The following is a 21,546-nucleotide window of genomic DNA, read 5'->3' as shown; positions in this document are numbered from 1 at the left end:
TGATTCATGACCACTCCTCATTACTATCAGTCTCCTCAGTGGGATCGTCGCGTGAACGGGTATCTCTTTTTTCTTTTGCTCCCATCCCCCTTGTTCTTCTCTTTCTTCTTGTCTTCTGTGTTGTTGTTGTTTCTGGTGTATCTCTTCGACATGCCATGTGTTGAGGATGAGGTCTTGCTGTTGCCAACGAGTTCAGGCATGAGTCGTATCCAATCTTGAATTCTTCTCTCGGCATCATTCTTGTATCGCTGCTCTTTTGCGCTATAGTAGATCATATCCTCGACTGAAGATACCTCCTGTTTGCCATACAAGACACGCGGTTCTCTCATATAACTGTGGTAGGTGTTGGGTTGGTAGTGAGCGTCGAAAGGGCCAGGCGGTCCTTGTCCTCCCCCGTGGCTATGTGAGTGTGTACCGTCAGGCTATATAGACGATCAGTAAGTGTTCTCAAGGTATCGAATACTTAACTTTTAACTTACAACACTGGCATTGTCCTGGGGTTTGCAGAAATATCCAACTGGCTGCGCGTTGAGCCTCGGAGCAGGCTGGCAATCACAGTCGCAGGTACAACATGGACCGCCTGGATCACAACTCCAATCAGACAATGATCTCGAGCTTGTAGTCTCCCAACAGATATCAGGTCTGTTCAAATTACGGCCAGTTCTGAATGCTTGTTCTGGGTAGTTTTCGTAAAACTGGTTTTGTGCTGTGCTAATAAGATATGGCATTCTGACCCAACCGTCGATGTCAGCAACTCCATGGGCCATGTTGAGACGGATGATGTCCTCAGTACCGTAGAGCATGTAGCGGAAGAAATAGAGCGAGAAAAGGAAGCTAACTTAATAAAAGCATTTACAGAAATGAATCAAATTTGACATCATGCTCTAAGTACATATCCTCTATACTTCCAACACAATATTAAGAACAAGCACATATGCTGTACAATGATAAACATGCTTCTTAGATCAAAGAGCCTTGCCAAAACCCCTTGTTGGCATAAAATCACATAACAAGTACTACGGTAGACTGCCAGAAACTTGCTGCGCTTGGTGTAGCTACCCTTATGTGTTTCAATAAAGCTTCCTGATCTCTAAACAAAGAAGCAAAAATGCTTATCCGCCGCTGATACTTTCTGTACAACAATGCCCCATGCCCTCAAGTGAAAGGAAAACGATAGCCAGCCCGAATATGTACCAAACGCCTGAGATACTGCGCCATAAAATGCTGCATGTGGAAGGTGATACAACGACATTTGTTTGTTGCTCGACAAGTCGACCTAACGCAACTTCAAGTCAACTTACAATAGTTTGAAGCCTTTTGGTGTTTGCTTAATTGGAAATTCCCGACATGGTTTGACTCCCTGGTGCGCTCGTTGAAAATCTATGATGTACTGGAGTTGGGTGCCCCTTCGCGGAGATTTCTCCGTAACTCAGCAAGGTCATCCATGCCCTCAAGACTTCCTTTGCGGCCCCAGTTCTTGGGCTTCCTTTTGAGGAATGCGCCAACTGCTCCGAGATAACCCTCATGACGGAGGAAGTAAGCCTGCTTCTCCCCCTTACTCCAGAACTTGATGGCATAGCTTAGTGTGTTAATGGTCTGACGATGGCCTCTGATGAAAGAACCACCGAAATAAATATTGGATAGATTGTGAATTTGGGACTGCAGGTAGGCGATCTGTCCAATATTGTTTGAGATTGCGTAAAGTAGAGATCGCGAAACGTCTGCGCTGTTGAAGGATGCGTCTTCCGGCGTAGCAGATCTGCCATCTTCGGCTGCTGATTCGGCCTCTCTCTTCATACGAAAGACTTTACCAAAGGACGAAGCGATTGTTGTGCTCTTGAGTCCTATCTTGCCATAGTCTGTTCCATAGATGTCGCCAACTAGCATATCGACGTTGGCGTTGTCACCATGAGCGGCTTGTTCAAGCATCTCGTCAAAAGTTCGCGCGCCGGTGAGCAGAGACAAAAGACCCCAGAGAGTACCACCACCAAGCGATGTACCTCCTACTCGCTGATATGATCGCGGCCCAGTAACTTTCAGGAACGAGACACCTGAGCCGATATTTACAAGCAGATAAGGATATATATTATCCTGCGGTACGACGAAGTGCATGGGATCTGTTTCGGAGTAGGTAAAGACCTCGCGTGGAATCTCGGTTATAAAGAAGTCAAGTCCTGGAAAAACTGTCAGCTAAAACGTCCTTGATAGCGAATAGAACCGCTCACCAATGATGAGACATTCCATCTCATCCTCCTGTGACACATCCACTTCGAGTGCGGCTCGAATTTTGTCATAATACTTGTACGCGCCACCACCAGTCGCCATTACACATAACTCTCCCGGTTGTGAGCCATTGACTAGTTGGTTATCACGCAGATGCCGCATGAACTCCACACAGTCATCAATGCGATCTGTTTCGAAGCTTTGAAAGTTCAGTCGGCCGCCAGGATCCGTAGAATCAACTTCGCGAGAGAAGTAAACGAGCTTTATAAGCGATCCGCCAATCTGCAAGGACACTCATCGCGTCAGCCATCGCTTCCCTTCTTGTGACTCAGAACGGATATACGTACGTCAATCGCAATATGGCTCACAATCGCAGTGTGGTATGGTAACCGGATGTCGCTCGTTTCGGGGTGTGTCGGGCTCATTCGGCCGTTATGAGATGTAGCACCGCCCGCGCTGGCGCCAGAGGTAGAGGCTGGCGTCGCTGTATCGGGATCGACGATGAAAGCGCCTTTGACATTAATTCTGACACTGCCAGGGCGGATGATGGTGCTGTCTATTTCATCGGTCGACGTCATGGTACGGCGGCGCTTCTGGTCCAAAGGATGCGCCGGGGCTTGGAGTTCTTGCGCAATCGCATCTTCGTGTTCCGAAGCGGGAGTCATTGTGTGATTATGTCTCTCGGGCCACGCTCGATTGACTTTCGAGAGGATGGAGGGGGGTTAATTAGATAGTGGAGATGGTTCGAGTTGAAGCGCTGGGTAGCAGATTGACAATACCCACGAAGAGTTACTGCATACCCTGGTTTATGATGATATATAGGGGACGGCAGCAGACTTGGACGTATATTTGAAATATGAAATGGGGAGAACAAAAGGAGGTCAGAGCTACCTTAACATATAAGAAACCGCTATGGAGGGGCTCTAATAATCGGATGGGGAGACTTGAATACTACAATGGGGTTGACCCTTTATCGATAGCGGTCGTTCATCATTCTAGTTCTCCAAAAGCCGGTGGGCCGAGGCTCCGGATTGCCTGGGGAAAGCTCCCCAGAAAATACGGATACAGGGTGTCAAAATGTACGTATTCGCTCAACAAAGAAACATGCGAAATTGGCTCCTTTCCTCCGATTTCTGGCCAATTATACTCTGTTGAGAAGATCTACAACTGTAGGACATCGCATTGGCCTCTTATGCGCATTCTCATTCGGAGATTTTCTTTTCTGCTTACGGTGAGACGCAATGCAAGTGTTCTTATGCCCGCATTATAAAGCACGAGTTTGATTTTGACAGTCCCGATGGCCCGGCTACGGAGGGGTCATGACTTGATGCCGAGCTTGGCTACTTAAATTGCCGTCGGCTTTAGTAAACGGGATGGAGCGGCATTCATCATCAAGGATGCAGTCTACAAGGGTTTCGTCTATTATTAACTATGGTGTCAATTATAAGCAATATCGATACTGTTTTGGACAAAACTGCCCGCCCTTCAAAACGCCAACATCCAACAAACAAAAGCAGGGTATCCGCAGCTGAGATCGTAGCAAAGGCCAATACAAAAAGCTCTAAAGGAAGCTATTAAAACATTGCCATAGGGCCATGTGGCCCTTTTGTCATAGCAAGAAAAGAACGAAGCCCTCTGGGCGATCAAAAGAAATGGCCTCCTGGAACAGCAACAAAGATCGCTGTGATGATGCCGCCTAGGAGAACTGAAGCGAGTATTGCCTGGACGAAGATGGTGTCTTGAATCTGTCGCAATGCTGGCTCCTGAATCCAGATCTCGCGGTCGAACACTTTGCGGACAACATTGCGCTTTTCGTACTTGACGACCCAGGGTTCATCCTCGTAGCTGTTTTTAGATCCGAACGAGTCAAAGCTCTGCTTCTGCGTATCTTCCACATTCTCGCTGTCCACAAAAAGTTCCCACGGCCTGACATGACGGTGATGCATTCCATGCAGAACAACACACATGCCCTTGTAGGCCGCAACAAGTGTGCTTATGCCAAGAACAAGGGCTACGGCTGCCAGTGCCCGGTATCCTCGGCCAGCGTTGCTCAGCGTGAGAATGATCCCAGCAACGATGCCTGCGGCGATTAGCCCAACGCCCAGCGATCGAGCGAAGAACACGCGAGCAGGGTTTCCATTGCAGATAGACCATCGGATGAAGTTGGGGTGAGCTTGGTGCCGAAGGCTTGAATCAACAGTCTTGAAAACGCTTCGAAAAGCACTAGGATGAGTAGTCTTGGACAGCGCTACAATGACCGCCTTCTGCTCAGAAGAGGATAGGTTCAGTTGCCGAGGTGCACCTTCCATTATATATGTTGAGATCACCCTGTTGATCTCTTCTCGAAATGGCTGGATCGTGACTAATAAGTGGTCAGCGATTCAGAAGTCGTTCCAGGAGCGGTATGATTGACTTACAAGGCTGTTGCGCTCCCGCCATATTGAAGGCGTCAGATGCTTGGCTCTGATGACTCATTGCATTGAGTGAGTTCATGGTGCAAGAGGCCGTATAAATCGAGGAATCGTCCCCTTTACTACTCTGAGGGGGTGTTGCGAAGGGATCAACAGCACTCATGTTCCGGTCCTGGCTGCCGGCCTTCTTCTCAAAGTCGCTACCTTTAAAGATAGCCGCTGCCTCAGGCTCTTTTCGCATCTTATCTGATTGTTCCTTTCTGATCTTGATGACAGCTTCGTCCTGCATAGCCCTAGTCCACTCGGGAGCGAGCTTCAAATCTGGTGTTGGATTCGCATTAAAGCGCTTCTCATAGTCCTGGAACCAGAGATAGAACTGAAGATTCTCGGCAGCATGCTCCACATAGATAAGGTAGGTCATTAAGTCACGGAGAGTCATGGGCTTAGTGACCAGTTAGTAGGCTGATCAATGGTTAATTCAAGAAGAAAAGTGCTCTCCACTCACAGGGCATGTGCCACCACCAATGATCCTGTCAAAGGACAGCGAGTCTGGTATTCCAGTGGAGGAACGAGAAGAGCTGGAATTATCCGTAGCATCGGACTTTTCCGCGTCGGACAGCGAGTCGCTGCTCGTATTGTTACGGAATGATTGACGGCTTACATACTTTGGGCGCGTGTAAGAGAGTGAAAGAAGACCCATGATGAATAAGACAATATGAAAACTAGTGTGAGATTCAACGATTGATGAGAAGGGGAAAGAAGAACTTGACGAATGCAAATGGCCTATAAGTCACACAGCTCAGTCAGAGGTGAGGGGATAGTGTGTGTTTTAAATAACTTCATGAGCGAGAATGACATCCTAGCATAGAAGAAGCGTCTTGGTCGTCATGGATAGCCTGTGGCGGACTAAGAAGCAAACGCAAGTGACAAATCGTCCAGGGGGAGACCAGGAAATCGGTGCACCACGATACCCAAATACGTTAGATTCGTAGACAAGCCTTTTTAACGTCGAGGTTCGCCTGCCAGTAAGAACAGCCCAGAGCGTCCTGTAAGGGGAAGCATAGCTGGGCGATCCTAGAAAGCCGCCGGCAATGAACTTTGCGCCCATAAACTTAATCCTCATGTGGGATGGCCATAGCCAGCGATTCTGTGGCCTCCCCCAGGAACACGGACGGTAAGCACCACAACTGCTGGGCAATCAGGGAAGATCGTAGGCGGCTAAATGGGTTGCACAACGTCTTCGCCTCTTTGGCTTGTTCAGCTCGCCCACCCTTTCGCACTGACCTTCAACTTATCGATTCACCATCACACCAACATGTTTGGCTGAAACGTGGTCGCCTACCTACATTGTAGGCATGATCGCAAGAGTCGCATAAGCAGCTAATTAAAAAGGCTCGTCCAGCTGAAGTTCGCTTCTTGGCTGGCAGTCATGTAAGTATGTACATACTGGAGATCGGATGAACTTCCGAAGCAAGGATGAGCCTTGCACTTGATTTTCGGTTAGTAGATTTAGTAGATCTTAGTGGGCGCCTGGACTTCATTCATGATCCAGAAGACTTTACTGGCGGCGGAGGATCAGAGCCAAAACGACATGGTCGACGGTCTGAAGTTACACCTAGGTTAGGTGTGGCTTCGCACAAGTAGGTACTGGGATTAGGCCCGCCCAGATTACTGGGAGAAGAGGAGGATTGTTCTCGGCTTGTGTCCTTCTCAGGTAAGGTGATTTAGGTAACCATACCTTTGTCCTCCAGAAAAGGCCTAGAGTCAGCCACAGGTATCCTTGCCGCCTCTCCGATCACAGAAATGAGGAATGTGTAGCTGAAGTCTCTTGCTTGCGGCTGGCGCTAGATTCGTGATCGCGGGCAACCCGTGAAAACGGTTCATGCCATTGACATAGACATCGAGGACTGATATTTGCTTTGGTGAAGCATATCTGAGCAGGGATAGCTTGAACAAGGTCAAGCTTTGGGTTGGTCCTGAGCTAACCAAAGCCAACAGAATTGGATATGTACTTAGCTTTAGTGGCCCACTTACGAGACTCGCAGGAAATTTGACAAGTCAATTCCAATTGCCCTAGCTCCAGTGGAAGATCGCTGCTAAATGACGGACAGATACCTGCCCTGCTGGCCTGGGCTGTGTAGTGTCCCGCCCCCTGTCCCTAGACATGGACCTTGTCGCCGAGTCTTCGGTAATCTGGGCAAACATAACTTAAACGAGCCTTTCTCCGAGACAGTAGCATTAGATCAATCCATGCATGCGAGAATAGTGTCTTGGAATGTAATGAGACATGCTTCTTGTTTAGGAGTCCGGCCTTTTTGTTCAATCGAAGCTCGAGTCCATCAATCACGTTTTTGTATCGATCGCGCCTCGTTTGAAGAGGTCAAGTTTGCAACAAGCTCATCTTCGTATTTGACAACTGTGAATTCATCCCTTGCTGTAATAATGACGTACAGAAAACAGAGGATTGATAATGGAGGGTGCTCTGGTCCAACTGTGGCTGGCTCAGATTGGGGTGCGTGCATGGAATTATTGATGCCGTGACACTTGCCAGCCCTTGCCCTACATAACAGAAGTGATAAGTCACGCAATTGCTTTTCTCACTCATGACTATTCTCGAAGGAGAATCATATGCTGTACACACTGCATAGTTAGTCTCACATTGCTCGGGTGGCATTTGCCCTACCTAAACAACACAGCCCTGCCTGGTGCCATCCATGCATATTCACACGGGAAAGAAGCTGCTTGCATCTTCAGCTGAACCATTTGACGCGTGTCGCTGTAATTGCATGTTATGCATGTTCCGCCCCAAGCTGATGTTATTGGGAAACACTTCCGTAGCAATTAGTCTCGGGTGACTGCGATTCAAATGTTGTTTGCTCCTATTTCTTCTGGGGCACGTCAACAAGTCAGGATCCAATGCTTTGATCAGCATCCATATCGAAGGCACTAAAACTTATCCACGCAAGAAATTCAACGACTAACAAGTATAGGGCTCGTGGAAATGATTCCTGAGCTATCCATAATATGCATCATGGGCCTTTGTCATCTCCTCAGAGAGCCCTCCCTGTTGGGCATGTTCTCCCCTCAAGTGTTGTCGGCCCTCCCAAAACCTCTCCCTATCCCCCAGTATTTCATTTGCCCATGCTTTTCCAGCTTCAGTTCTTAACTTTCGGGCAACTCCCATGAACTCACCCAGATCTTTTTTATTCTTACTCTCCCTTTCGTACTCAACTGCTTGCAGAAGGAGCTCAATTTTGTCAATGTCCTGGGCAAACTGAGCCTCCGGAGTTTCACCAGCTTCGAATTCATGCCACAGCGTTTCAATCTCGGCAGTGTATGGTCCAGACCATCGACTGGCAATGTAAGCAATGGTTGAGGCCTCTCTTCTACCCTTTTCAGTCCTAGAGACGCCGCTGAAAGGAGTAATATCTCCCACGACAGATTCTGCAATGTCGTGAACAAGGCACATCTTCATGCACTTGGCTTGGTCAAGTTCCTGTGGTGCAAACATTGCTACCATGCCCATTCGATAAGAATGATCTGCAACCGACTCGGGACTGGTACTTGTGAGCCCATCGGTAAAGGATACCCAGAAATAGCGTGCAACCTACTTAATTCCATGTCTCTTCCAGCCTTCACGCTTTGTTGTCTTGAGAAGGCCAAGAAGATGGAAAAATGAGATCGGTGAGTCTGATATATGAACTAGGTCATTGTGACTCAAGGCTTTCTCAACCGTCCATGGTTCGCCATTCTCTGAACATTGGTCGTCAGTGTAACTTCGCAAGGCATTTGGATAGGATATATGTACCTGAGCCGTGAATTGGTTTCTCTGAACTTTCTTTAGACATTTCCTTGATGTTTGATGAAATTAAGGGCTTGTGTCTAGCTGGAAGAAGTCAAATATTGACGTTGTTGGTTCCTGCAAGTCATGCTCCCCCGCTCCGGGACGCTTCGGTCCGTGTGCCAATCAATGTTTGAACCCGGGTAAGCATCTTATCATGATCTTGGCTGGCAATTGACAGTAGACATCATTCTATGGGCATGAACGGTAAAATCAGGTGTTCTAATTATAGCAGGTTTCCACAGCTTGATGCAACTCGGCGCAGATATCCCGTCCCCAGTTGCACACATCATTCAGTACCCTACCTATGCTGGGTAACGCATTATCCCTCAAGCTCACTCATATGCAATCCGGAGATATTCTACGTACAAGAAGGAGAAAACAAAGTAAAACAGGTCTGGTGCCTTTCATAAAATATTCATTTAACTCAGAAGATAAAAGGTAATAAGAACAAGTCCTTAGGTCCAGGGTAGTAGGTAAAACTAACACCTGAGGTAGGTTTACAAACCGCTTACAACCGTCATGGCAGCCGTTCGGGATATCTTGAGGATTAAACTTCATGATAATTTCCACTTAGCGGTTCGTTGACAACGGAGTCAAGAATCTGTGCCTTGGAATATTTCAGGGTTGTTCTTCATCGACTGTCGTGGTTCTATTATGGAGATGGTCCAGCGCTGCTGTCAACCCAATGATCAGCAAAAGCAACAGTACTCGTGTGATACTGGCTTGATATAATTGTTTTACTAGACATAATTACTCCTATTTCCTAGGTATTGTTCTATGTGTGGCTCTGCGCCTCCCCAATGAATTATATGGGCTGAGATGCTTGATGTACTTATACAAAGTGGTTCATGGAATCTTCTTTGAAAACTCTATACACGACTCACATCAAACGAGACAGGCGAATTCTCCATTAAAGAATCAACTGATGTCGTGGCTACGAGCTTGACGGTCTCGCATATAGCTATACTTTATCAGTGGCACAGGTATACATCCACGGATACGAATCTCAGCCACACTGGGGACTCTCATGGTTTGGCAGTTGGGTGACTTTATTAGTGACACAAAAGCAACTGTTCCGCAATACAAAGGGAAGTACACGCATTGACTTGACATTCTTGTTGTCACCTAATCACAGTAGTATTTAAATTTATCACTGCAGTGTGACCATTTGGAATCACAATATGCAACTACCTGAACTTTCTGCAAATCATCGTCTTCCTGACGTTGATAATCTTATCAGATTATGAAATGGGTGACAGATATTGCGCCGACTGGCATCTCGCTTGCCGAAGCTGGCGCCGAGCCTCATTCGGACATCATCGTGAATGTGGACATCTGAAGGATGCGTCATGGCTAGGCAAAGAACTGAACATTTGTCAAGAGCCTCATCTTATTAATAGAGGATCGACTTTTTTTACATGATTCCAAATGGATCCTGGGCAAAACCCGGTCTCCATCATCAAGGTACTGCGTATCTCAATACCATTGCGGCTTGAGTGGCCGATAGCGGTTCCACCATGGCCGCGCCGAACGCACCGACCGCTTTCCGAGGATCCCCACAGGTCTTCACTGACCTCATCAGGACGCCAATGCCGTTTGATTCTCCGATCGACCTCCGAAAGACTGAGAAGCGGCGGGGTACCTAGCGAGTCGTAGACTGAGGTGCCTAAGGGAAAGAGCGGCACTGTCTACATGCGGAAGGCAGGGACGATATAAACTTCTCCAGATGCCCTCAAAGTTGGGCATGATTCAGTCTCTTTTCCTCACACTTCGACATACATCTTCTTCTGTTCTTGCTCAACCTGCACCCCTATACACAACAACTTCTTAAATAAAGCCAAAATGTCTGAGCTTAAGGCCGGCGATAACTTCCCAGAGGGTGTCTGGTTCAGCTATATCCCTCCCTCGCCTGAAACCTCCGAGTTTACTACTTGTGGTACACCTGTCCCTTTCAACGCCAGCCAAGGTATGTGATCTCACAATCAAGCCTCGTCTAAGAGTTCAGGCAGGCTGACATCGCTCAATACAGAATTCAAGAACAAAAAGGTTGTTCTTGTCTCTATCCCAGGTGCCTTCACACCTACTTGCTCTGGCTCTCACATTCCTTCCTACTTGGAGCACGTCGATAAGATCAAGGCCAAGGGCGTTGATCAGGTCATTGTCATCGCTGTCAATGACCCCTTTGTCATGAGCGGCTGGGCCAAGGCCAACGGTATTACCGACGACAAGATCGTGAGTTTCTCTTTTATTCAACAAGTCAGCATAACAGTACTAACTTGACCAGCTCTTCATGTCCGACAAGGATGCTAAGTTCTCCCAAACCATCGGCTGGAATATCGGTGAGCGAACTGGACGCTTTGCGATTATTGTCGACCAAGGCAAGGTCGTGTACGCTGCGAGGGATGAGGAGCCTGGGAGCATCGAGAAGTCTGGTGCCCTGGGTGTCCTGGCCCAGCTGTAATTTTGAAGTTGCATTGCAATGCACAAAGGGAATAGAATATAGACATGAAGTACGAAGCACGAAAGGTGAAGATAGATCGATGTGTGTTCAATTCGAAGCATATCAAAGTTGTCTCGGTCTGAAACGTCTTTTTTGTGAAGTTTGCTCTCGTATCATAAGACATTTTGTCGTTAAATCCATCAAAACGTGTTGCCAGCAATCAGATCGACGCCGTGACTTGTTTACCAAGGACCATGCGATTGTACAGCCCGTCTTCACCACGGCATAAAAAAAATGCAGCTTTTGTTTGACCATTTTGCATTGCTCAGCTATCAATGCACCCTATTGGCAATCCATGCACCCGAGATTGTAGAAGAACCGGCCGGATAAAGACACAAGAACCACGGACTCCACTCTTCCATTTTCTTCCTCCCTCAAAGTCCATTCCCAACTTAACGGCTCTTGGCCTGAACCTTGGGGGCAGAACCCTTAGCACCCTGCTTGCTGACTTGGCGAACAGCCTGGCCCTTGGAGGCCTGGGCAGCGAGCTTAGCCTTCTCGGACTTCTTGGCAGCAGCATCGGCCTGCTTCTTCTCTTTGCTCTCCTTGATGGCCTGGGCTCGGGCAGCGGAACGGGCCTCGGGTCGGATGTTGCGCTTCTCCTTGATCACGTCGAGAGAAGCACCAACGATGCCTCGCTGGGCCTTGACGGTGCGGCGGGTTCGCTTCTTGGCAACCTCCTGTAGAACATGTCAGCTCCGTTCAATGGTGGCAATCAGCAGCACACCAGCAGCAGTTATAGCCGCTGTGAGTACTGCTCAAGTTTGGTAGATTCGTACCTCAGAGATACCCTTACGGTGCTGTCGTCGATAGAGGACGGTCCATGCGATACGGCGGGGGTTCTTCCTTTGCAGGAAGAGAGACTCCGACTTGCCGTTCTGGAATCGGAAGATCTTGCTGTCGCCACGGACGTAGAGCTTACCCTGTGAAGCGATACCCGTTAGCCTTTTGATGTCCTGATTCATAAACACCGAGTGCCCGTCCTGCGATCCGTCATCGCCGTCATCCCCGTCCAGCGACTGGAGAGTTTCGCATTTCGATAATCGGCCGGATCGCATAAAGGGGACGGATAGGGATAATGGCTAAAGGAGCGTACCTTGCCAGGGTAAATTCTCGCGCCGGAGAAGGTGTCCTCGTAGGTTCGCATCTTGTCGCTGGTTGTGCGTTGAAGGCGACAAGGTGTTGTGTGGTTGACCGTGGATTGGCAATGGCAAATGGAAGGTTGAGGGTCGCTATTTCTCGAATCGAAATTCGTGTGTGCTCTCAGCGGCTCCTACCCTCTTTAGAACCTAGTTAGGGCCGGGAGCCATCACGTGCAGTGGCGCTTGTCTTAGGTAAGCTACCGATGATTCTCCGGAGGGCACCCAGGGTCATCATGGAACCTCATCAATACTGATATCAACACGACAAAAAGTCCTAAGTCTTCAGTCTTGGCCCGTGGCTTTTGTATCAGCCTTTTGGATAGACTGGATATGGCTAGATGACGTCCCAGGCGGATCTGGTGACACAAGCAGCACTGCAACAATTCTACAAATTACCCTCGAAGCGAAAACCTGGTGTTCGTGACAATGGCGTTCATGAATGGGTTCCGCTGAGTGGCATCGTTGCTGAGAAAGATGGCATTCTAACATGTCTAGCCCTGGCGTAAGCGCGTTCGATTCCTGTTTATGTGTCCTCATGTCCTAAAACTTTTATTGTAGAACTGGCATGAAATGCCTACCTGCGTCAAAAATATCACAATCCAATGGCGTGGGTATCCATGACTGGCATGCGGAGGTCCTAGCTATACGAACTTTCAACCGTTTCTTGCTTGATGAATGCGAGAATATCCTCAATGAAGAAGACGAGTCGAGTATCCTCCAGAAAAAGACCAGCGCTTCAAATCTGAATGACACCCCTTTGCAATTATTCGAAATCAAGGACGGCGTCAAGCTGCACATGTACTGCTCAGAAGCACCATGTAAGTAATTTCAAACGAAAACACTACTTTTACTGAACAAGCAGGCGGTGATGCTAGTATGGAGCTCACAATGGCTTCTCAAGAAGATGATTCAGCATGGGAAACCCCAACTCCAGTAAATGCAAAGCCTGGAGGTGATGCACAAATCTCTTTACTAGGGAGGGCTTGCTTCTCTAGAACTGGGATTGTTCGACGAAAACCTGCTCGAGGAGATGCGCCCCCCACATTATCCAAGTCCTGCTCTGATAAACTTGCGTTGAAACAATGCACTTCACTTCTCTCAGCCATCACATCAATATTCATCGATCCTACCAATGCATATATTAGTAGCATCATCTTGCCAAGATCCCAATACTCTGATCTTGCATGTCGACGTGCCTTCTCAGCAGAAGGCAGGATGAAGCTCATGGCTGGCAAAGAGTGGCTGGGGGGCTATTCGTTCAGGGAGTTCTCGGTTGCGACGACGGGCCTGGAATTCGAATTTTCGAAACGATCTGTACAGATGAGAGCAAGCAAGATTTCGGCGAGTAATCTAGCAGCGACATGGTCACGATCAGGTTTCGAAGAGAATCTCATTGGGGGGGTTATTCAAGGTCGGAAGGCTTTCAAGACAGACGGGGCAAGTCAAGTTTCCAAGCGTTGCATGTGGGAGGCAGCAAACGATCTCGCTAGTAGAATAGGCGGCGTTTCCTCTCCTACAGCAATTTGTCCTGGTGGTAAGACGTATCGCCACCTGAAAGAAGGACAGTTGATGGCTCACCGACGGCAAGTTAAGGACGAGACCCGTGGGATGGCACTGTCAGGGTGGATAAAAAATGACGGAGGGTCAGATTTCCAACTAGAAAAACGAAGCAATCATTGACATCATTAGAGATTGGTATTTCTCCCGATGTAAGTCGTATTTTGTTTGTTCGTACAGATCAATCAACCTCAGCGAGCATAAGGTCGCCATTCCACCATGACATTCCCAAGATGTGACCTTTTGCGTACCCGTACCTGCTCCTCTGCTACTCAACATAGAGCGGGGGAGTGACTGTTACGACTGCCCAATACCAGGGGGAAACATAAAACCCGCTTCGTAGGAGAAACTAGCCAGCCTCTTGGCCGAACAGACCTACGATTTTACTGCCCCTTCGCCCTTGACTGTGCAGAGAAAATTTACTCGACCTTGGGCTCGTTCTCGAAGTTCTCGCCCTCGACCAAGTCGGGGATCTCGTCATCGTCCTCGCCCTTCTCCTTCTGGAGGTTCTGGTAGCTCTCGGCGAGCTTGCGCAGAGAAGCGAGGGAGTCGGGGCCGAGCTGGTTAAGGATACCGGGGACAAGCTCGGTGAGCTCCTTGTCCTCACCGTTACCATAGATGGCAAAGGTGTTGGAAGGAACAGCAGCGTGAACTGTTGGAGTGGAAAGGGAATGTCAATATATATGAAGCCCCACGAAACATGCCAGATTAGGATGACTAACCCTTGGGAGCAGCGAAGTGAATGACGTTTCCGTCCTGCTTGAACATGTTCACCTCCTCAATAGCCTGGATGGGCTGAGTGTTCAGCTTCTTAAGGGCGAGCTGAAGCTTCTTGTCGTCGGCACCGGAGCGGGCGGGCGCACGCTTGACCTTTCGTCGGGGGGTACCCTTTCCACTGAGTCGTTCCGTTAGCAGCGACAACTAATGGTGACAGCCGAAGAGCATCGAAATGCGAAGACATACCCTAGATGACAGATCAGTTTGCTACTCTCACCTCGAATTTAATCGTAAAATTGTGCAAAAGTCACGTACCAGTTCGGGCGCTCAGGCCGAGCTTCTTGAGACGTGCTTGGACTTCTTCGGCAGACGACATGATGGGCGAAATTCGATTGCGGGGGATCGGGGGACTCGATCGAAACTGGGACAAAACTCGTCAGTTGGGGCGGTTTCGGACGGGACAAATCAATTGTTGGAAGTATTTTTGCTCGGAAATTCGTGCATGCGTGGGTTCAGCAACGTACCAGTAAGTTAGGCTTGGTAATTAGCTGTTTGTCGCCGTCGGCTTCGAATCGGTGGTGATAAGTCAAAGTAGATTTTGTGCGTTTTTCGCCTGTGGAACTACCATTTCGCCGAAGGAGGGGCTCTGGTGCTCCGCCCTTTGCTGGTACCACATTCGTCGCCCGTGACGTTATAGCCGCCTCCAGTCAGGCTCGTGGGGTAAGTCAAGAAGCCCGCCCGCACATGGAAGCCATGACATTTGAAGTCGAGCTCTTGAGATGCTCTATACAGTTAGTTCCTGGAATATATTGTCTGAGACGAGCGCATGTACTTCAGTTGCACCTAAACAAGGGCTTTGTCAGGTAGAGCTACTACTACCTACTAGGTGTGATCACATTCATTTAGCACTTTCTCAATTGTCTCGAGAAAATTGATGATTCGGATAGCCACTCTATTGGAAATATCGGTGGTCGTGCCAGGGCAGTCTAGGCAATGAAAGATGATCGCATCTTGGTTTCGAATGAAAGCAGTTGAATGTTGATTCCAAAAACTCCAAAGAATTTACTCACCCCTGCAACTAAGGTATTTCCTATGATAAGTTGTTATACATGAGCCGTCCTTCACCACACCATATGATCTTACAAGCATAAAGAGCATTCAGTTTCGGTTCCCATTGACGGCTCTATTTTGCGTCAAGGCCTGCCTCTCTCCTCATCTCTTCTCGTCGAGTGTCTGCATCCTTCTGAGAGGCTTTCGCAGCGGCGGCGGCGGCCTTCCGCTTTCGCTCCTCTTCCTCTTTCACAACAATCCAGACTAGATAGCTCAGGTTAGCAATTGGTACCTCGAAGGCGAAAGAAACACACTTGGTTTATCCGATTTGGAGTATTCCTTCAGTCGAGTCACAAAGTCGTCAAACTCTTGTTGTCGCTCCTCACGGTTCTCCAAACTCTTCTTCCGCAATTCAGGGTTGTATCTCGATCGAAGCTCTTCCTCAGTAGGAGTTAACCACATTGTAAAGGCCGGTCCGCCGACTGCGACAGCAGCGCCACTGCAATACATCAGCTTGATCTTTAACAGACTCTGATAATGGCAAAGACTTACCCCATTAGGACTTTGGTCCAGAACCACCATCTTGAAGATGGTTGTTTGGCAGCCATTATGAGAAGGGGGGAGAACAAGATTACAGGATTTGAAGGCGTGAAATGCAACAAGAAGAAATTAGAGTTGAATCTGAATTGGTATCAATTCTTCCAATGATGATTTGCACGATTCTGCATCCGTCATTGATTTGGCAGTATGCCCTTATTGGTAGTAGACCAATCGGGAAAGCGGTCACGGAGCTGAGCATGACCCGAAGCCGGACATGTTCCTTGACTTGGGTCAAGAACATTTTAGCATCATAGCATTGACAAGAGGTTGATACTCTGCAATTGGGTTTGCCACCATTCCCCTTTGAGATATCTCGATGTGGTATTTTATAGAAGCCAAAACATGCAAACTGCAACTCACATGCAGATCTTTGGTTGTGAAAACATACAGCAAATAGCTCGCCATAGGGTAGCGATGTTAAAGCAAAAGTTGCTAGGCCGACCACCACCTAGACGGTTCAAGAGCCAAGACAATGTTTCAGCTTCCCACAACGTGGTATTCTCCTTTCGTGTTCAACGAGGAGCTGAGAGGTGGCGATAACCGTCTTCCCAAAAAAGAGGCTTCGTGGCTCCTGACTGGTTGACATTTGAAGTCAGCTCGGACACGTCCTTGACGAATGGCGTATCAGGAATCGAGCTGGTAGACAAATGAATCTCCGGCTTCGTCGGATCTACAGGTTCGCTCCAACACATTTGTCTCACGGCCCTGTACTTGGCTGTATCCATTTCAACAACTTTCTCATCCCATAGCCTCCGGATTCTTGACGTCAATACATTCGTCAGAGGGCTAAGCGAAAGCACGGGGACAAGTACCGCAACGTTCCCTCCAACCTAGCGCCGATTAACCGCCACAAGACCTGTCAAATTCGAGAGCGCCATGAAAACCGTTCGTTGAGGGATTCATAGCTCTTGGCCAGATCCACAGATGATGCTATGCGAGCCACCGTGCTTAGGGCTATCAGGGGTGCAAGAGAAGTACTGTATACGGCATTTACGTAGACTAGAGACAGGGCGCAATCAAGAGAGCCCTTTGTTTAATTGGTTTGTTTCGGCCTTTGAGGCCAGTCTTTTCCGCTAAGAGCCTTCCCGTGAATGCCTATTCGAGGAATGAGTGATTGATCAAATCGTTGCGGGAGCAAACAATGCCAGGCCAGGGTAGTATGACGACGAGCATTGTGATACAAAACAACGCTTTGTGTGAAGCAAGCAATAATACCCAAGCCCTGTTGGATAAGTCATCGCCTGAAGACGGAAGCCGGGCCAGTAAAACCGATTAACGTCGCCGTTAATTAGCAGGGGTTGGATTGAGCCACAATCAGTTATGCAGCCTGTTGGCGATTGTAAGCCAAGCCGGTAGCGGCGAAGCGCCATGTCTTTCGACTTTTCGAATCATTGGAATGGATTGCCTAGTGGGAAACCCCCGTGAAAGAAGCACCGCGGCTTAGGTTTGCCCATTATTGACTGTGCGGGCATTGACTCGAAAAAAGAGTCGCTGTCAGTTCGTGACTGCATTCCTCCATTCCATCAAGCGCTTTGCTTCTATGGAACCTCGTTGGTGCCGAGTCGCTTGTTTTCTTTCGCGGCATAGGCAGTCAAAACCCTTTGACAGAACAGGGCCCGTACATACAGCATTATATTAAGACCAAGGGCCCTACGGAGTACAATACAGGCATTGATGCTCCTCAAGTCCTCCATCTAGTGAGTGTCATAATTTATCCCGAGCGACAGGGGCTGGGGTTCAAGTAAGGTACCCGCATGCAGACTGGTACCTGGACAACCCCACTCAGAGTAACCTAGAAAACGGCCCTAAATGACAAGCCACTGGAGATTTAGCGCTTTGCTCCACAAGCTTCCATTGAAGAACAACTGGACCTGATTGAATGGACGGAAACCACATGCACTTGGGGGCAGGTCACGTTGGAGGTTGGAGGCAACCTGACCTGCCTCTTCATGGATACCTTGAGCTCTTCCGTTTCGGATGAACCAAGCATAAAGGGGATCCCCCGTCCGCTTGAAATCTGCGCCGCTTGAAAAGATACCTACTAATAGTAATACTTCTCCTCAAATGAGCACACCTTCGAACTGAGGTTATTCGATATTCCTCTTGCGCCACTTCTGGTACCTCCTATCGTCGCTTCCATTTTCTTGTATCGCAGACGAACTTGGTGTCTTTGCCAGCTTTGTGCCATATCTTGCCAGCTACTTTAGTACTTAGAGACTCGAGGACGCAATTATCCTTCTCCCATTATTTGCTAAGTCTTTTTTGGGCTGGGATCATCGACAACTTGTCATCCTTTCTCTTACAGTACTTTCACGATCTGGACCGCCGATCACACACTTATTGGAAACCCAGTTGCTGAGGCTGCGGCACGCCATGCGACAGTGATTGAAACTCATTCTGCGCCGACCGATACTCAGGGCCTAGAGCTTCTCTTGATTTCTGGGTTTGCAACCATTTGCACTATACGACATCCAAACACAAAGTTTGTTCGTGTCGCCAACGGGCGAACCACCCTCATGGCATACGAAGGCGGCTATGGTGGCCAACAGCGACCTTACGGGGGCCAAGCACCGCCTAGGCATGCCCCGCGGCAACAAGTCAATGCGCCGCCACAACAGTATGGAGCATCACAACAGTATGACGAGTATCACCAAGACTATGGTTATGGCTCTGGACAGGATTTTGGAGGCCAACGTCAAGATCAGAATTATGGGAGAGGACCACCTCCACAAGACCAATATGGGCGTGGCGGTAGCGTGATACCCGGTCCTCGCGGAGGGCCCATTCCTCGTCCGCAGACAGCTGATCCGCATCGTGGGCAACAGCGCCCTCCTCGAGGAGGTCCAATGCCAGGAGCAGCCAGAGGCATTCCTAATGGACACCCTGGGCAAGGTGGAATACGTCCAGGACCATATGCGTCGAATTCGGATCCCGCAGGTGAGTTTCAGCCCTGATGCTAGGGGCCCTAGCTTACAATCGTATCCAAAGCTCGCCGCCATCCTATGAACACGCCTCCCATGAGTCCTCGAGACGGGCATTTCGGACACAAGCACGTGTCACAAGAGCGTGGACGAAGGCCAGACATTCCATATGAGCAGCAGATGGTCGATCAAATGTCGAATATGGATATGAACCAGAGACCGATGGTGCCAACTAATGGGCGTACCAGTTCGGATGCCCAACGCAGTCAGGGCGAATATGGAAGACCGCCAGTGAATGCGGTCCGCGGACCCCCTCCGAGAGGTTATCCTCAAGGGGGTCCTCCACGGCAAAATCCAGGCTACGGAGCTCCGGATGGTTATGGAAATTATAACGATGGATATAACGGCGCTCGAGAGCCTCCTGCAGGTGGCTTTGGCCCACCGGCACGAAGCAGAACGATGCCTGTGGATGACATGCGACAAAGAGGCAACATGCCACCACCCAAACGGATGGACGCAATGCAATATAGCACCCCCGCTGGCCGAGGGATACCACAAAGACCTTCGACTGCTGGCGGTCACCGGGCACCTCCCCAAAGGTCGTACACAGCTGGGCCACAAGCAGGCCCGGGAGGCCACTATAGTGGGGAGTATGATGACCAAAATACATACCATACACCATCGACAGCTTCTTATGACGAAGTTAACGATGCCTATTTCGACAATCAACATAACAGCCACCCTGAATACGGACCAGAATCCCAGCACAACCGAGTCAGCCTGCCGGACTTCGATGCTGCACCAGCTCCAGGGCAACGAAGTTCGTTTGAACAGTCAATGCGCCCTAGCAATGAACAGCCTCAGCGAGGAGCCCACCAAACAGCTGTCCTTAATCACGCCAAGTCACAACCAGTCCTTCGTCAACCTCAAACAGCCGTGTTTGAGATGGCTGGCGATGTGCCAGACGTCCCCGCAGTCCCACCAGTTCCACCGATGAGCAACTACCAGGCTGCGTATGATCAGGATTATAACCAAATACCGGCCAGAGGACCTAGTGCACCAGCAGCTATGAATGGTGCTCATACTAGTGGACCCATGAATCCGGATGGTCTTCCTTCACATCCCGCTCCTATCCGTCCGGGTCTCATGCAAGATTCAATGGTTCATCTGGGTAACAAGCCAGCTCCTATCCGAAACTACGGAGTCTCTACGCCAGCCCCTCAGACACAACCGCAACCACAACCTCAGGCTCAGCCACGACAACCTCAGTATCAACAGCAGCAACGGTCGCCACCTAGGAACAACACTCAACGGCAGCCGGCCAGGGACGAAGGCCCTGTTACCACACAAGAACTAGAACATCTCAGAATGCTGATCAAGAACAACTCGAGTGACCAGGACTCAGCATTGAGACTGGCCAAGAAGTTGGTCGAAGCTGCTGACGTCTTGGCACCTAAGATGCCAGACCCTAAACAACGTACAAGGGCACGCGAGCGTTATCTTATCGATTGTCATAAGATTCTTAAAAAGCTGGCTAATGCCCAGAATCCAGACGCCATGTTCCTCCTGGCAGATTGTCTCGGACGAGGTCTCTTCGGTGATAGCGATCATAAGGAAGCTTTCACTCAGTACCAGTCTGCTGCAAAACTGGGACATCCTGCAGCAGCTTATCGAACTGCAGTGTGCTGCGAGATTGGCCATGAGGAAGGAGGTGGTACACGTAAGGACCCAATGAAAGCAATTCAGTGGTACAAACGTGCTGCCACTTTGGGCGATCCTCCAGCAATGTACAAGGTTGGGATGATCTTACTGAAAGGGCTTCTTGGTCAGCCCAAGAATCCCAGGGAAGCGGTGGGATGGCTGAAGCGTGCTGCAGAGCGAGCAGATGGAGAGAATCCACACGCACTACACGAACTCGGCTTGTTATACGAATCAGCTCAACCCAACGATGCTATCATTCGAGATGAAGCATATGCATACAGTCTATTCCTTCAAGCTGCTGACCTGGGATACAAGTTCTCACAGTATCGACTTGGATGTGCTTTTGAATATGGATTGCTGGGCTGTCCGATCGACCCTCGTCAGTCCATTCAATGGTACTCAAAAGCTGCCACACAAGAGGAGCACCAGGCAGAGCTTGCACTCAGTGGCTGGTATCTCACAGGCAGTGAAGGTGTACTAGGGCAGAGTGACACCGAGGCCTACCTTTGGGCCCGCAAGGCTGCCATTGCAGGCCTTGCTAAGGCCGAATATGCCATGGGTTACTTCACAGAAGTAGGTATCGGTGTCCCCCCAAATCTGGAGGATGCAAAGCGATGGTATTGGCGAGCAGCCGGTAAGTGCAATGGAATCATACTTGTGGGCGACAACTGACAACAGTGCACAGCCCAAGATTTCCCGAAGGCTCGTGAGCGCTTAGAGGATCTAAAGCGTGGTGCAGGCAAGAACGGCGCGCGTCAGCGTGAGCGCATTTCCCGTAGCAAGATGGAGAGACAACAAGAAGGTGATTGTGTTCTCATGTAAACTACAAGGTTTCATCCCGGGTTGCCTCAGACACATAACGAGGGATGAACATGAATTT

The 21,546-nt window shown here is 49.2% G+C and overlaps 10 protein-coding genes; 3 read left to right on the top strand and 7 right to left on the bottom strand.

Moving 5' to 3' along the window:
• Nucleotides 1–35: 35 nt before the first annotated feature.
• Nucleotides 36–767, bottom strand: FFUJ_06193 (uncharacterized protein; the record flags this gene model as incomplete). XM_023579491.1 has 2 exons in its annotated part: nucleotides 36–422; nucleotides 480–767. 2 exons carry the CDS (start codon nucleotides 765–767, stop codon nucleotides 36–38), a joined length of 675 nt encoding a protein of 224 aa, XP_023432320.1.
• A 613-nt stretch (nucleotides 768–1,380) lies between these two features.
• Nucleotides 1,381–2,888, bottom strand: FFUJ_06192 (probable pantothenate kinase; the record flags this gene model as incomplete). XM_023579490.1 has 3 exons in its annotated part: nucleotides 1,381–2,174; nucleotides 2,226–2,505; nucleotides 2,571–2,888. The coding sequence occupies 3 exons, from the start codon at nucleotides 2,886–2,888 to the stop codon at nucleotides 1,381–1,383; spliced, it is 1,392 nt and encodes a 463-aa protein (XP_023432319.1).
• Nucleotides 2,889–3,866: 978 nt separating this feature from the next.
• Nucleotides 3,867–5,334, bottom strand: FFUJ_06191 (uncharacterized protein; the record flags this gene model as incomplete). XM_023579489.1 has 3 exons in its annotated part: nucleotides 3,867–4,585; nucleotides 4,641–5,076; nucleotides 5,140–5,334. The coding sequence occupies 3 exons, from the start codon at nucleotides 5,332–5,334 to the stop codon at nucleotides 3,867–3,869; spliced, it is 1,350 nt and encodes a 449-aa protein (XP_023432318.1).
• A 2,313-nt stretch (nucleotides 5,335–7,647) lies between these two features.
• FFUJ_06190 (related to HD family hydrolase) lies at nucleotides 7,648–8,482 on the bottom strand (the record flags this gene model as incomplete). XM_023579488.1 has 3 exons in its annotated part: nucleotides 7,648–8,191; nucleotides 8,246–8,387; nucleotides 8,443–8,482. 3 exons carry the CDS (start codon nucleotides 8,480–8,482, stop codon nucleotides 7,648–7,650), a joined length of 726 nt encoding a protein of 241 aa, XP_023432317.1.
• A 1,838-nt stretch (nucleotides 8,483–10,320) lies between these two features.
• Nucleotides 10,321–10,939, top strand: FFUJ_06189 (probable peroxisomal membrane protein; the record flags this gene model as incomplete). XM_023579487.1 has 3 exons in its annotated part: nucleotides 10,321–10,444; nucleotides 10,508–10,710; nucleotides 10,763–10,939. The coding sequence occupies 3 exons, from the start codon at nucleotides 10,321–10,323 to the stop codon at nucleotides 10,937–10,939; spliced, it is 504 nt and encodes a 167-aa protein (XP_023432316.1).
• Nucleotides 10,940–11,370: 431 nt separating this feature from the next.
• On the bottom strand, nucleotides 11,371–12,125 carry FFUJ_06188 (probable ribosomal protein L24.e.A, cytosolic; the record flags this gene model as incomplete). XM_023579486.1 has 3 exons in its annotated part: nucleotides 11,371–11,658; nucleotides 11,758–11,901; nucleotides 12,075–12,125. The coding sequence occupies 3 exons, from the start codon at nucleotides 12,123–12,125 to the stop codon at nucleotides 11,371–11,373; spliced, it is 483 nt and encodes a 160-aa protein (XP_023432315.1).
• A 333-nt stretch (nucleotides 12,126–12,458) lies between these two features.
• On the top strand, nucleotides 12,459–13,800 carry FFUJ_06187 (probable tRNA-specific adenosine deaminase 1; the record flags this gene model as incomplete). XM_023579485.1 has 3 exons in its annotated part: nucleotides 12,459–12,622; nucleotides 12,679–12,938; nucleotides 12,983–13,800. 3 exons carry the CDS (start codon nucleotides 12,459–12,461, stop codon nucleotides 13,798–13,800), a joined length of 1,242 nt encoding a protein of 413 aa, XP_023432314.1.
• A 296-nt stretch (nucleotides 13,801–14,096) lies between these two features.
• On the bottom strand, nucleotides 14,097–14,770 carry FFUJ_06186 (probable transcription factor BTF3a; the record flags this gene model as incomplete). XM_023579483.1 has 3 exons in its annotated part: nucleotides 14,097–14,329; nucleotides 14,400–14,572; nucleotides 14,706–14,770. The coding sequence occupies 3 exons, from the start codon at nucleotides 14,768–14,770 to the stop codon at nucleotides 14,097–14,099; spliced, it is 471 nt and encodes a 156-aa protein (XP_023432313.1).
• An 807-nt stretch (nucleotides 14,771–15,577) lies between these two features.
• On the bottom strand, nucleotides 15,578–16,052 carry FFUJ_06185 (related to ubiquinol--cytochrome-c reductase assembly factor; the record flags this gene model as incomplete). XM_023579482.1 has 3 exons in its annotated part: nucleotides 15,578–15,708; nucleotides 15,759–15,943; nucleotides 15,997–16,052. The coding sequence occupies 3 exons, from the start codon at nucleotides 16,050–16,052 to the stop codon at nucleotides 15,578–15,580; spliced, it is 372 nt and encodes a 123-aa protein (XP_023432312.1).
• A 2,508-nt stretch (nucleotides 16,053–18,560) lies between these two features.
• On the top strand, nucleotides 18,561–21,488 carry FFUJ_06184 (related to protoplast regeneration and killer toxin resistance protein; the record flags this gene model as incomplete). XM_023579481.1 has 3 exons in its annotated part: nucleotides 18,561–18,981; nucleotides 19,033–21,300; nucleotides 21,352–21,488. The coding sequence occupies 3 exons, from the start codon at nucleotides 18,561–18,563 to the stop codon at nucleotides 21,486–21,488; spliced, it is 2,826 nt and encodes a 941-aa protein (XP_023432311.1).
• Between the last annotated feature and the right edge of the window lie 58 nt (nucleotides 21,489–21,546).

The sequence above is a fragment of the Fusarium fujikuroi genome, chromosome FFUJ_chr06, assembly GCF_900079805.1.
Source record: "Fusarium fujikuroi IMI 58289 draft genome, chromosome FFUJ_chr06".
Taxonomy (NCBI): Eukaryota; Fungi; Ascomycota; class Sordariomycetes; order Hypocreales; family Nectriaceae; genus Fusarium; species Fusarium fujikuroi.
Note: the sequence above shows the minus strand (reverse complement) of the source record. Positions and strands in the feature narration are given on the sequence as shown.